The 15545-nt window shown below is 40.3% G+C and overlaps 1 protein-coding gene across 2 annotated transcripts; it reads right to left on the reverse strand.

The window, feature by feature from the left end:
- Positions 1–1657: 1657 nt before the first annotated feature.
- LOC118797895 (cytochrome P450 3A40-like) lies at positions 1658–13215 on the reverse strand. 2 transcript variants are annotated; one of them, XM_036557191.1, is made up of 5 exons: positions 12958–13215; positions 12797–12848; positions 11408–11507; positions 10147–10258; positions 1658–2281 (listed from the first exon to the last, which is right to left on the reverse strand). In XM_036557191.1, exons 3-5 carry the CDS (start codon positions 11456–11458, stop codon positions 2061–2063), a joined length of 384 nt encoding a protein of 127 aa, XP_036413084.1. In that variant the 5' UTR covers positions 11459–11507; positions 12797–12848; positions 12958–13215; the 3' UTR covers positions 1658–2060. The 2 variants fall into 2 exon arrangements, with proteins under 2 accessions (XP_036413084.1, XP_036413083.1); XM_036557190.1 differs by having other exon boundaries at positions 12797–13215.
- Between the last annotated feature and the right edge of the window lie 2330 nt (positions 13216–15545).

Below are 15545 nucleotides of genomic sequence, written 5' to 3' on the forward strand. Positions count from 1 at the left end.
AAATCCCATGACTGACTAGGTATTCCTGTTTGTCCCCTTGGGCAAGGCACTGCCCCAGCTGGCACTGCTCTGCAAGGCATGGTTTTTTAGTTTAGCTAGATAACTTAAGCTCAAAGTCAAGCCTGTCCAATAAGAAACAAGCTGAGGGACGTTCCCATTGGACACTCCTCATCTTTGGACATTAGTCATCTGGCTAACTGAGAAATCCTGCATTGTGGAATACCCCCCTGGTGTGGGACTAATAAAGGATTATCTTATCTTTCTGACGTCAAACCTCCACTATCAGAAAGTTCACCCCACTGACTAAAAATCTGTCTCAACTTTTGATCCTCCTGACACAGTTTTACTGCCACACCAGAATGTATGTCATTGAAGGTGACCCTTCCAGCACCCACAGGCTTGTTCTGTCTTCAAGGTTCTCTTCTCCCAGAAAATCAATCATATTTGAGGACTGCAAACTGACATCAGACTCTCTGAATCATCAGCTGGGAACATCTCACTTCCATCACGATCACATGCAAGAGGCAAGTACTGTGGCTTCCCAGTGGTCAGCAAGCTTTCTCTTTCCCTGCTCTCCTTTATTAGCCACCATTGTTCCCTCTCTCTCTCTGTTCCCTCTCTGCTCTTTTTAAAAGGCTGAGCACCTGAGCCCACAGAACTGCCCTGTGATAGACTTACTTGTCAAATGGATCTTTTAAGATTAAGTGCAATGATTAGTCCCACAACGGGGAAATTTCACCTCCGCATTTAACCCATCTGTGCAGTGAAAACAACCACATGCACACTAGTGAATGCACACACACTAGGGGGCAGTGAGCACACTTGCCCAGAGCAGTGGGCAGCCCTAGCCATGGCGCCTGGGGAGCAGTTGGGGGTTAGGTGCCTTGCTCAAGAGGGGGCCTAGAATTTTGTGCTATGCCACCACTGGTCTACTTCTGGTCTTGCTGGTCACCCAGGAAGGTCATAGTGGTTGCTGGTTTTACTGGTGGTCTATGCTGATTTTTCTGGCCGGGATGTGGAAGATTTTGATAGGTTATTAAGTGCAAAACCTTAATGTACTGTATCTTTTTGTGGAAACAAGAAATGACAAAGTAATGTTGCTATGCCAACGAGCATCTTGTGGAACTATCATTGATTTTAAACTAACAACAGCACTTTGTTGTGCATGCATTGGTTTATTTTTGGTTTTCCTTTGTTGGTTTAATAAAAACTTGCTTTAAACTCAGGTTCACAAATGAGTTTCCTTTACTAAACTGCATCTGTAGGTCTCTGTTTGTAAACATAAACTAGCCAAAACAAATTTACTATAAAATGAAATAGTGTTTGTATAAATTCAGAAAAAAGAAACATGTCAGTCACAACTGCATCTGTGTACATATTTCTATATTGTGGTCTGTTTACACAAAGTTAGTTCATCATTTATGTTGAATAGACTCTCCCAATATTTTACGCTGCTGCTCTGACGTTGAACCGTGTGCTGCACTGGGTCAACAGGTCAAAACAAGCTCAAAACAAAGTGACCGCTGTGACCTGATTGGTGTTCTTTCTTCACGCTTCTTTCATTTTGACATCCTACGTTTTTATACACACATAAACCAAAAGGAGCGACAGATTTCTCATAATGTAGAGGAGTAAAAAGTAAGATATTTGACTTTGAAATGTAGTGGAGTGAAAGTAAAAAGTCACCAAACTAATTAAGTACGGTAACGAATTACATTTACTTAGTTACTGTCCACCACTGATTACGAGTCTTTTGGACGTCCCATGCCAAAACCATGGGCATTAATATGGAGTTGGCCAGCTATAACAGCTTCCACTCTTCTGGGAAGATTTTGGAGAGTGTCTGTGGGAATTTGTGCTCATTCAGTCTAAAGAGCATTTGTGAGGTCAGGTACTGATGTTAGACGAGAGGGCCTGGCTCACAATCTCTGTTCTGTGACTAAAATCACAAGAACACTTTTCTTTACAGGTTCTACCCACATAACAACAAATACTGTTTCATATGAAAGTTTTCAGTTGATTTCAATGGCTTTGACCTCTTCTCCCAGGAACACAGTTCTTTATTTTTCTGTATGTGTAGGTATGATGAATGTGTGATAGGATACAGAGTTCATCACCTTATTGGGGAAGGTCTGTTTGATCTCTTTTTGAAGTTTCTTCATCGTTTCTGGGTTGGTGGCCATGTTGTAGAAGAAGAAGGACAGTGTGGTGCTACTCGTCTCATAACCAGCAAAGATGAAGGAGATGGATTGAGATAAAATCTCATGATCACTCAGACCTTCTGAGGTAAAACATACACAAAAAGAAGTAATTTCTTATGTATTTAAAGCCAATAACATAACAGTCACTCTGATGTGCCTCATGTGCCTCAAATCGTGAGATTTCAGGAAACTATTGAACCATTTCAGATTTGCTTAATATTTTCAGGAAATAATGCCATTGTAGATAGTGTGCAAAATTTTAAGCTTGTATTGCGATTAGTTTCTGAGGTATAGAAACTTTAACAAGTGGGCCTGGCCTTAATTTTAACTTTAAATGAATGCTATGAAAAACAACAGTACAAACTTTCTAAAAACCTCTCTTCAGAGGTGTCATGCGCCCAACGTAAAAAGGTACTGTTGCTGCCAATGGGCTGGGAATTTCTTGCTGCCTGTTGAAGTACCTGTTTAATAAAAGAGCATTTGCTGTACATGCAATGCTTTCCATGTTTTCTTATATGCCAGTGCCACATTTTGAACTGTTGATGCTAGATGCATTTTTTTTTTATTTTCTTATAGGTCAGTTGCAGAAATGTTAGTTACATCTTGTATCTTATCTAATACTGTTTTAGCTGTGTAGTACATAGTGTATGTATTTAACATTTTTTTTTTTTGTATAGTCCAACCTTTTCCCAGAAAAATAATTTAACGAATACATGACACATACATGACACTAGCTAATGTGTTGGGATCTGTATATCTACAGACACTAGCTTGAGAGAATTTAAAAGGACTGAGAAATGAACTTGAACTTTATAAGTCTTTTATTTCCAACATGTGTCTGTTGACGAAAGAGAGAGAGAGAGCGCGAGAGATTGAAATAAATCTTCAAAAGACATCTGTTCGAAGTGTGGCCATTAATTCATTGAACCAGCGTAGATACAATCAGACACTCTTATTACTTTAAGACCAATACCTAATTGGCAAAAATGTGCCACTGTATGTAATAAATTTTAAAATCTGAAAAATACAATATACTTAATTGTGAAAATATGGAGGCCAAATTCTTTCAATGGAAAAAAAAAACAAAACCCCCATGTCACACCTCCCTTCAGCACAGCTGGAACTAGAGCTGACACATCCGCTTCAAACTACAATTCCCAGAACCCCTCGCTGCTTCACATGACACAGGACTCCAACTGATCAACCTATCAGCGCTCAGCCTCACCGGACTTCTGATCATTCACACACCTGTTCCTCATTTCATGTATTAGTTAGTTTAGTATATAAACTCGGGCTTTAGCGTAGCTTCTTTGCGAAGTATCATCTCAATATGAGCATACCGAGCGTTCCTATATTGCCTATTTATCGACTTCCATGTATGACCTATTTTTCCGTTCTGACCTTGATTTTTGCCTTGCCTTTTTGTCTTGTTGTGGATCTCTGGTTTTTGACTTCTTGCTCTCGTTTTTCGTCTGTATTTGAATGATCCCTTTGTTATTAAAGATCTTAACTCAAGCTTTGCCTGCAAGCGTATGGTTCCGTCTGCCACCATTACAGGATACTTTGGTACTTTGGCGGACATCCAAGGTGTAACGAACAATGGCCGGAATTTCAACTCTAGCTGAGTGTTTACCCAAAGTTAAGGGCCTTTTAGCTCCAGCAAGTCTGGGAGTGAGGCGTAAAGCTGTCGGCTTAATACCCCCAACCCCAGACTCAGTCAGATTTACAGCTGAATTCACCCAGCAGAAAAACAGGACACTTCCTCTGGAATGTGGCAGAAGCCTCTCCAAGGTACTGTGGACAACTTTTTATCTTAAGTAACAGAATGTACATTTCTAAGGTGTTTGTCCACTCCAAACTGCAACCATTTGTTAGAACTCTTTTTAACTAAACTAGACATACCAAAACGGAATTTGTACGACTTTGGACAGCAAAATTCCAACTTTCTAAATTCCCTAGGGATCTCAAGCATGGACCCACAGCACCCCAAGGGGTGAAACCGCAAATTACTGCATCACCACCATAAGGACTTGTGCTTATAAAAAGCAAGAAAACTTTGTGCTTTGTCTGCTTGATTCTGCTTGATGATTCGTGCTTTGTCTGCTTGATTATCAAAGTTGCTATGATCTGTAAGTAATACTACTTGTGGTATTAATCTTGTTGTTGGGTAGTACCTAAATATTACCTGTATCTTTTTCTATCATTAAGTGCTAGAAATATGTAGAGTATAACTTTGATAACAGTCAGACCCAACCAGTTAATTGCTATGAGTTTAGACCATTGACCAAGATGTATCCTGAATGTGGTTTTCTTTTCTTCCTTTGTTCCTTTTCTTTTATTGTTGATTTTATTTTTTTCATGCATTGGGTCATGTTCAGAGTTGATAGCCAAGTAGTACCTGTGTTCTTTGACATGTATTGTGTATCAGGTAACAAGGGTTAAACGCTCTCTTAGAAACATGCCTGAATATCCTAATTGTTCATTCCTTGATTTTGAAAGTTAAACCAATTGGATGATATAGAAATGTTCTTTTTCTTTGTTTAAACTAGCTGAAACAAAGGAGGCAGTGATTTTGGGGAAGGCATTCCTCAAACTATGCACAACCAATCAGAGAACCTTAGGTGAAGAGAACCTATCAGCACTCTGGCACCACCTCCAAAGGGTAGGGCCTCCAGCTGAGCAAAACCAGAGTGCACCGCAAATTTGGGGAGTTCCTCAATCGCAACAAAAGTTTCTGAGTTTGTGCCGGCCTAGGTCAGAAAGACAGGTCAGAAGTATTAGGAAGCTAAATTATCAGATCTGAAACCTTTGTTTGTTTTGTAACTTGCCTGTTCGTCTACACACCTTAAGTTTGAACCACCCTCAGAGAAGGAAGGTGGATATTTGTTGTCGGGCCAGGGAGGATATATCCATAACTTTCGATTCTGCTGAAGAGAGGTAGTTAGTTAAATTGGTACCACCAGCCTCAGAACCCTGATTGCAACCTGAACCTCACCAGCGGAGTGGGAGCTGTTCGGACGCCACAGAGACCCAGCATCACACCCAGAGCCACGCACTGATCTGTGAACAGATCGACCCTCAAAAGGCCGCCCAGGCTCCACCGTCAGACGGCCACGAGACGCCTCCGCCCAATCACTGACGGGAAGGCGCGTGCCCGCACGGAGATGCAGCATCCACGGCCAGCGAGGAGAGGAACCACCACGTGAGCTCTAGCCTTCGATCGAGTCTGTCCTGAGACGACCCCTCCTGAAGTCGGCCCCCGACTCCCACGTAAGCTGGAACCATCAATTTACAGTCAGGGCCCTGACGCCAATTTATTTAATAAGAGAACTTTTATAGGTACATCCAGCCATATAGTTATTCCCATCCATGCTTAGGTTGATTCTCTAGAGGCTCTCCTAAGCGACTTCCCAAACCACACTGCCTCATACCATTTAGCCGTGAATCACTCTAACTTACTCGAGCTATTTTGTCTTTCATTACTATCACTTTGTTTTGTTTTGTTTTCTTGTTTTATTTTCTATTGTTTATCATTGAATGTAGTCCAAAAGTAGTTTGATATTTAGCCAATAAATTCCCTTTTCTGAAGCATCCTTGGTGCGAGCGTTTCTCTCTCTTGCCCTGGTCTGTAGACTTCAAATAAATCCGGGTTACCTCACACCCTCACATAAGGTTCTAGCAATAATAATGTTAAAAATTGCAAAACCCGTTACAAAGGTCACCTTCTAGGACATCACAAGCAGGTATTGGCAGGGGTTACTCAGTCTGTTGGGGACCAAGTCATTGATTCATCTATTAGACTTGACCAACTCTTGCAAAAATGGCCTTTGCACAAAAGTTCTCCTTGTACATATGTAAGCTTCCGTTCCAGTTCCAGCTCCAGCTCCAGCTCTAGCTCCAGTTCCAGTTCTCATGCCAGTTCCAGGTCTACTTCCAGACCACTTCCTGAACATATGTAATGCGATTTGTCCAGACTGGCCAGAGAGGAGAGGCATCGCTGTTTATATGCAGGTCTGTGCACACTCTGTTCGTGCAGCTGGTCACATTTTACGTGACTGTCGGGCTCCTCTGCACAGGCCTCAGGCACCAACCTTGGGAAAGCACCTGGATTTTAATCCATTCTCACGAAGTCTGTTCTCCTACAGGTTACCATACTCTTCAGTTAATCTTCTCTTGTTGTTTCAGTGCTGATAGATTCAGGAGCAGAGGAAAACTTCATCCATGCCAATGTGGTTGCCCAGCTACAGTTTCCAGTGTTGAATCTTCAGACATCAATGAAAGTCGCCGGGCTGGATGGAGGACCCCTTGGACTGGACCACATCTCCTTCATCACAGAACCCTTTCAGCTTGAAGCTAGCTTTCTCCATAAGGAACAACTATCCTTCTTAGTATCAGACTCTTCAGAATTCTCCCACATCTTAGGTGTCTCTTGGCTTCAGAAACCCTAAATCTCTTTGTCCAATTAAATCACCGCTTGGTCTGATTGATGTCAGTCACATTACTCTACTACCCCTGAACTGAAAGTCATGCCCACTTCCATTGAAAGCCCAGAAACTCCTCAGGTCACTCAAATTCCCCCTGAATATTCTGATTTGGCTGAGATGATTAGCAGAAAGAATGCCATTAAACTTCCTCCTTGTTATCCTTATGACTGTACCATAGACACTGTAGAAGGGGCCACTTTACCAAAATCTAGACTCAAGAAGAGGAGAGAGCCATGGGAGAGTCTACTGATGAGGCGCTGACTCAAGGTTTCATTCGTCCCTCAACCTCACCAGCAGCTTCTGGATTTTTCTTTGTCTAAAAGAATGATGGCAGATTAAGACCCTGTATTGATTATTATGCTTAATGAAGTCACTAAGAAAATTGCATACCCTCTACCACTGTTCCCCATAGCTTTGGAACAACTTAGAGGTGCTCAATATTTCACCAAATTAGACCTCCGTAGCACTTATAATTTAGTCCAAGTTAAGGAGGGTGATGAATGGAAGACTGCTTTCATCACCACTAGGGGCACTACGAACATTTTGTCATGCCTTTTGGCCTCTCTAATGCCCCCATCTGTCTTTCAATCATTTATCAATGATGTTCTTAGGGACATGATTGACAAATTTGTCATTGCCTACATAGATGACATTATGATCTATTCGCCCGATTATGACACCCATGCATGTCAAGTCAGACAAGTCCTTCAACGTCTCCTAGAGAATGATTTGTTCATTAAAGGGGAGAAATGTGAGTTTTACCTTAAACAGGTCTCATTTTTGGGGTATATCATCAGCGCACAAGGGGTAACTATGGATTATCACAAGGTTGAAGATGTAGTTAACTGGCCCACTCCGAGCTCTGTAAAAGACTTACAGAAATTTCTCGGTTTTGCAAACTTTTACAGACATTTCATCAGAAACTTCAGCACCATAGCCACACTCCTTACAGCCCTCCTTAAAGGTACTTCTAAAAAACTGATCTGGACCTTGATTGCTGAGACAACTTTTTTTGAACCTTAAGACAGCTTTCAAGCCGGTCCACGCCAAGGCAGGGAGTTGTTTGAGATTTTTGTTCCCTCAGGGAGAAGCAGTCTGCTCTGGAATAGCTGATCATGCATCGTCAGAGCCATTTGGTGGATCCCCGGGGGCAAAGAAGTCATGGTTTTTTACAGGTGAAGCAGCCAGTGCTGAAGGAGCTGAACATGCAGTGCCAGTGCCAGTGGGTGGATCTCTGAGGGCTGTGAGCAGTGCACATGAGCCAGTATTGAAGATGCAGTGGATGACAGAGAAAATGGAAAGATGACCAGGGGATCAAGCAGGAAAAGTTTCTGCCAGCAGAGAGAATCTGGGTGTTTACTCTGTGCCGCCTGAAAGGCTGCTCTCCCAAGCAGGACCATGAATGAATGGGACCCTGCCTCATGGTGGAGAGGATGCCAGACATATCAGGTGTGCACCAGAACCACACCACATGGTGTTGCAACAGGACTACCTGGCTCTGTGTTGGGAGGATCAGGAGGGGCACCCTTGTCCTCAGAGACCTACAAAACCTTTATGCCCCAGGATGCTTGCAGACTGAGGAGGCAACGGACCCCTAGACACTTCAAAGATTGGTCTAGTGGGACTGGTAAGCAATGTGTCACTGTTCTTCAATAAAGAGTGAGGGCAATGTGGCATCAGAACATGCCTGTGTTCCAATAATAGGTAGTGTTTTCAGAAGTTGTTTTTACATGTTAATTTTAGGTTCGGGGTTTATTCTCTGTGGACTTCTCTTAGTCTGGAGGGCAGGGCTGTGTGTGTGAAGTGGGCAATAAGAGTGGACTTTAGTGAGTAGGAGCTGTGAGCTAGCTAGTTAGAGAGCATGCTGCTATGCCTGTACTCTGTTTACTGATTCAAGTTTCTAATAAAGCTGCGTTATGGGCTCAAAGTCTTTGTCTATGATTCTTGTGAGAATCCCTTACGTTCAAATACCAACAACATACCATCATTGCATACCAATAACGTAACATCATAATTTAACAACATAACATACCAGTATAACATCATAACATAACATACCACCAACATAACTACATCATAACAACATAATATTACCATCAACATAACATAACATACATAACATAATACCACCATAACATTATAATATAACAAAATAACGCAACACCATAACACAGCATATATGAAAACATAACATCATAACATAAACAATTGAGGTTGGTGATTGAGCTGATTGAGCAAATTGAGTTCTCTACGCTGCTGTCGGTTGAATGAGCGAGGCTACCACCATTAAAATATCTGAATGTTTTAATTCACTTTGAATAACTAATGCATTGAGATAATAACAATAATAATAATAATAATAATAAACTGATACTTCCTGTTTAACGTCTATCCCACTTTTTTGCTTCTTTTCCATGTTTCTAACTAAAGTATCTGAATGTGTCTTCATGATCTCAAACATCTACAAAAACAAACATTCATCCACTCACTGTTCCACCACTGATCCCCCAACTGACCCACTGATCCACCAACTGACCACTCATCCACTAACTGACCCACTGATCCACCTTCTGACCCACTGATCCACTAACTGACCTGCTGATCCACCAACTTACCCACTGATCCACTAACTGACCCACTGATCCACCAACTGACCCACTGATCGACTAAATGACTCACTGATCCACCAATTGACTACAGATCTACTAACTGACCTACTGATCCAACAACTGACTCACTGATCCACTAACTGACCCACTGTTCCACTAACTGGCCTGCTGATCCACCCACTTACCCAATTATCCACGGACCGACTGATCCACTACCTGACTCACTGATCCACCAACTGACTACTGATCTACTAACTGACCCACTGATCCAACAACTGACTCACTGATCCACTAAGTGACCCACTGATCCACCAACTTACCCACTTATCCACTGACCACCTGATCCACTACCTGACCCACAGATCCACCAATTGACCACTGATCTACTAACTGACCCACTGATCCAACAACTGACCACTGATCCATTAACTGACCAGTAAATTACTTTATTAAAATGTGTTCATCATTTGCAAGTTGATGTTTTTGTTTGTGTTGTTTTACAAAAGCTGGACATAAAACTGAACAGTAATCAACAGAGAGCATTTTGTGATTATTGAATTAGTGATAATTAGTGTAAATTCATAAAAATTTGTGTTAATTTGTGCAAATTGAGGTATATTATTGCTAGTTTATGTAAATGAGTACACATCAGTGTTATTCATGTTATTGTTCATTACTGTAAAATATTATTTCAATCATAAATAATATAGATTAGTGATAATTAGTGTCAATTCATTTATCTTTGGAGTAATTTCTGTAAGTTAGTGCATAATAATGTTTTAAATGTGTGATAATTTGTGTAATTTACCGTTAATTAGTGTTGATGTTAGTGTTAATTAGTGTTAATCCCACCTCCTTCAGTCTTACGCAGGTGAAACGGAGAGAGAATGTTCTGGATTCTCTTCCAGTCCTCGTCTCTGGTCACAAACAGGATGTCATACAGCGGACCATTCAGACCGAAATCCTGACCACATTACAGAATAAAAGCACACAGCGTTAAAGGTCAGGTTTACATAAACAGAACAGGGGTCTGTTGTTGACCCCTGTCTTCAAAACACTCTTATAATGTTGAGTTTTGGTTACTGTGAACTTCAGCACTAACATTTAATATTAAACTATTGCAGTAATGAATTTTACTAATTACATGCTGGTTCTCAAATCTCAAAGCACTGATGTGAATTACATATGCAAATATATTCAAATACATTATACAAAAATAACAGCATATGCAAATGTTGGTCATGTAACTGCAAATATTAGTCATGTAGATTTACAATACTGCTCCTTTCATTTATATCATTTACAGTCAAAACATACAAGTTATTGATTTTTCAGGAGATGTTTCTGAGCAGAGATATGATGATCCACTTGCATAAGGAAGGAGAAAGTTAAAGTGAAAAAACAGGAGATTCCATAACTGGTTAAAAGCAAAATGGGGCTTCTAACAACCACCTGGAAGAGCTGGTAGACCCCAAAACTGCACCCCCATCAGATAAACAGCACTTAAAGCTTTCATCTTTGAGAGAGAGGAGAAAATCAAGCTGCTTCAGATCTGAAAACTTCCACAGGTGTTTCTGTCCATCCTTCCACTGTGACAAGACGACTCAGCACTGTGGGTCTGAAAGGATGTGTAGCTGATCAAGAAGAACCTCACTGAGAAAAGGAGACGGACACATCAAACAAAGAAGCTGAACGATGGACTGACCACCTCAGAGTCCAGACCTCAACACCACTGAATGTGTTTGATTACTTTAGGTAATGATCAACCAGCTTCTAAGACTGAACTTTAGAGGTGTGTCTGCAGATTCTTTGAGGAACTGAAAGTGAGTCTCCTGAACAGAATGGAAGCTGGAATAAAGACTCACTGAAAATAAATGTGTCTTTTCTACTTTTTTTATGATGTTTAAAAAATATATATATAATTTGTATTTAATGACTGTTTTGACAGGAATTTAAATGAATGTAGGGTGGTCTTTGAGTTTTGCACAGTGCTGTTTACAGTTGTCCTTTATGATATTAGATTATTGTTTAACCTCAGTGATCACAGTAAAGTCCTGCTGACGTCTTTACTGATAATAAGGTTGAACGTTTTCATTGATAATAATGTTCTTACCCGTCTGTTGGTGAAGAGCGAATAACATTCTTTAACGAGCACTGATTTCATGATGGTTCTGTCCAGAACACAGAGTAAAGGTGTTCTCCCTTCATATATCCTGAAAGAAACAGTTAATTACAGAAATAAAACTTAAATTTAATGCATTAACTCTTAAAAGTAAAAGTCCTTCAATGAAAAGTTCTTGAAAATAAAGTTCTTGTTTTGGTCTACAGTTCCAGCAAACATTTTTAATTGGTGTAGAACCTTTACACTTTAACTTCTCAATAGGTTCTTCACGCTTACAAACATCTCATTTACAAAAATGGTTCTTCAAAGAACCACATATTCAAATGTTCTTTAGGGAACCAAAAGTGGTCCTGGTTGAATTTATAGAATGTACACAAAAATCTTTCCTCGAGTTCATTGACGACCCCTCGGCTCTGTAGTTAGAGTTTAGCAAATTCTTACAACTCCAATGTGCTACAGTGTAACGTTCTCTGTTATTGTTAATGATTTGGAGAATCATTCTTGTAAATGAGATGTGTGAATGTGTAGACCCTTTTTAAAGTTAAACAATGCCTAAAAATACTTTTTTAGAGGATAAAGCTTCATATCTGAGAGTGCACCTTCAAATGTTTGGTGCTGAAATGACACAAAGATGAAAAATATAATTGTTCTGTGGTGCTTTGAGCTGTACACTGCAAGGCTATGCTAATGTTAATGTAGTTAGCCAGCTACAGGTTCAACCCACTGCAGTACCGGCTCAGCTTTAGTAATTCCTGGTTCTGGTTTAGCAGCACAACAGATGGAAAAAGAAACTGTAACCAGTCTCACAAGCCACACCAGTGCGGAACAGCACAGTACGACCCTGAGAACCATTTGGCTCAGCAGTGGAAAAGAGGCCACTGTAAAGTCACAATTTCCTAATTGACCTTTTTATGCTCTTAACGAAACGCTGAACATATCAAGTTATATAATTCAAAATTACAAGCATCATTTAACTAAATCATTAACAGACTATTATTAATTGTTTGATTTCTAAAGTTCAAAAGAAATATACATTACTCTGTCACAGACTAACGTTTATTAATTCAAATGGTGCTGTTTATTAATGCATATGTAACTGTTTTATAATTATTAAGTCATTAGCCAACTATCCAATAATAATGAGGTTACTGTTTATTAGGAATTGTTATTGTGTTAACCTTTATTATGTAAGGGTTCTCTAAACTTTAAAAAGTGAATTCACACTCACACATCTCCATTACAAAAACACTTCTTTAGAGGACCATAAACTGAAAGGTTCTTTATGGAACCAAAAAAAGGTTCTTTTATGTCTCCAAAGGAGCATAATTGATTCCATATAGCACCTTTATTACAAATAAGTAATGAAGAGTATATACTCACCCCCAAATCTCCCATACTTCATTAAACACTCCAAATCAAACACATGGAAACCCTGAATGTTTTAGAATTAGTTGTATAAAAATAAATATTGATTAATAAGTATGTGAAATAATAACTATCCCACTGAAACAGAGACAAACTTTTATCCTCTATAAACTCACCTTTCTGTACTCTAACATGCTTCCCAGCAGTGGGAGAGGTTTGGGTCCAGGCACTCCTAAATTTCCGAAGAAACTCTTGGGCCAGTATTCATACCTGCACATTTAAAATACAATGCAGAGGACGTCACCTCATTTCTGCATGATAAAATGCTAAACAAAGTCGTTCAGAGCAGTTTGGAGTGAAACGCACTGTTCTAGATCAACTAGAACAGTGGTGATAGGAACTAGTGGTGATAGGAACCAGACGTCCACCTCTAAAAGCTCCCTCACAGAAAGTTACTACATGAAATGGTTATAAATTCACTGCCTGATGTCTGAGACACTGTTTTATGATAGATTTGATAAGACTTTAGCCTAAAAATCCATTCATGGTGAAGTGATACATGCAGGGGCAAAATAGTCCCTAAAGAAAACTTTTTTTCCAGATTTTCCACTGTTTTACTATCATCATTCTTTAATATTGAGCTACGTGTTCATCCATTTAGCGATAAACGAGAATATCATCAAGATGGACGAACACATAGTGGTCTGGGGTCTCTCAAGACCTCATTAATGTAATGCTGAAAGACGGCTGGTGCATTCATTAGTCCAAAGGGCATGACCAAGTACTCATAGTGGCCTGATGGAATGATGAAGGCCATCTTCCACTTATTACTCTGCCAAACCTGGATGTAGTAGGTAGTGAGTGAAAATTGAGGCCTGCTGCTGTTCCTCGAAGGCTGAGGTTATGAGGCTTAGAGGATAATGGACCTTGACTGTGAGCTTGATGAGGGTTGAGTCTGGCACAGACTAGAGTGGCAAGAGGGAAGGGAGACCCAGGAGTAAACTCGAGGGCTGTACCAAATGATTGGCTTAGGGGAAGGACAAATGCCACCAATTGCCCCTAATCACGGCAGAGTGGCTCTGTGCCGCCACCTGGTGGCTGCAATTGGCCTAGCAGGCAGTCCAGCCACAGTCTGGACCCTTACATTGGTTGTTTTGAATAACCATCACCACCACTGTAAAGAAATAGGAGTCTCTAAAATCAACCATTTCACGCCAAGATGTTAAAACAGTGTTTACAACACTGAGACAACCAGATGTGTTGTTGTTTATGTATTTGATAGACAAATAATGATTATAAGGTACTTACAGACGTAAAAGTGTTACGGGATGGCAGGGAGGCAGACCCAAGTGCAGAAATGAAAACCAGTGAAAGAGAGGACTAGATAAATTCATATGGTCAATGGAGTGTGTGTTTGGAATGTTGTGATTGGGGTCTCAGAGCCAGGCTCGAACAGCCACTGTACTGATCAGCGGTCTGCGGACCGCTGCGCCACCGGGACGCACAGATGACAATGGGTACAGCACTACAAGGAAGGGGAAATGAAAAGGCGGGAAATGTCAAACAAAGGAGACGCTGCTCAGCGTGCTCAAACAAAAGCTGAACTAGAAAGGTGAAATAAAAGAAAGAGAAAACTAAATACACCTCCCCTGTAAAAATGAAGGGAAGGTATACTTTGTTTGAGGTGTTTGCTCTTGGTGGAGTAAACACCTTTTCTATTTCTTTCAATTTTTTTTTTTTTGTCAGCAGCTTTGGGTCAGTTTTATTCTTTGTAGCCCTCTTTTCTTCTTTCTTTAGTTTTGGGGCACTTTCCTTTCTCAGCCCTCTTTCCTTTCCTTTTCTTTTCTTTAACGACACTAACTGGTCACCCCTCTACAAAGGTGTGACAAACGCCACTGTTAGCCACAGCCTTAAGTAGAGGAATCCGCTGGTGTGTTGAGTTGGACCTAATCAGCCCGGGGTTATTTTCCATCTGTTAAGTTATGGCCCCTTGCCACCATCGCGCTCTGCTGGCAGCGCAGGCTGGACACCTTGCCGTCGTTGCCCTCTGCTGGCAGCAGGCGGTGCAGGCTGGACCTTCACAAAAAGGCTTATAAACAGCAACTGGAGCACCCATGTTTCAGCAGAGAAGAACCAGAAGTACCCCATGATTGCTGGACTGTCCACAGTGTTGCAGTTTCTCTGGACGGTTCGGTTAAAGTGACTGTAACCTGCAGTGGAGCGTCCTTTAAAAGCTCAACCTACAGGTTAATGATTAGGTGAGTAAACAGACAGTAAACACTTCACCATTACAAAAGTACTTCATGTGATCTCAAGCAGCCTAACTAGTTTTATCATCACACAAATTTTATTTCATTAAGTTAACTTCCTGTTAGAGGATCAATCGATTTTAAAACAGCTGCACCAGAAAGTTCCTCTAACCCCAACCTCATCCAATGAGAGACAAATAATAATTTTATATTATTTATTATACAAGTCTTATCAAATTCTTATTTTACTTTTAAATATGTGTTTTTGAAATATAGTGTCAGTTTATAAAACACATTTTTAAAACTTAATTTTAACCTGTCTTCTTTATTTGTATACTGTTTTGTCTTTTTGGCCCACCACAAACACTGCACTTTGGCCCCTAAGACAAAAAAATTTAAAACAACTAGGTTAATTATATGTTTTAAAGATAAACAAACAATTGGCTTACTATCACCAAATTTAGTTTTTTTCTTTTATTTTTCACATCAAAACAACTGGAAAGTTTAGCATAAAC

The sequence above is a fragment of the Colossoma macropomum genome, unplaced genomic scaffold, assembly GCF_904425465.1.
Source record: "Colossoma macropomum unplaced genomic scaffold, Colossoma_macropomum, whole genome shotgun sequence".
Lineage (NCBI taxonomy): Eukaryota > Metazoa > Chordata > Actinopteri > Characiformes > Serrasalmidae > Colossoma > Colossoma macropomum.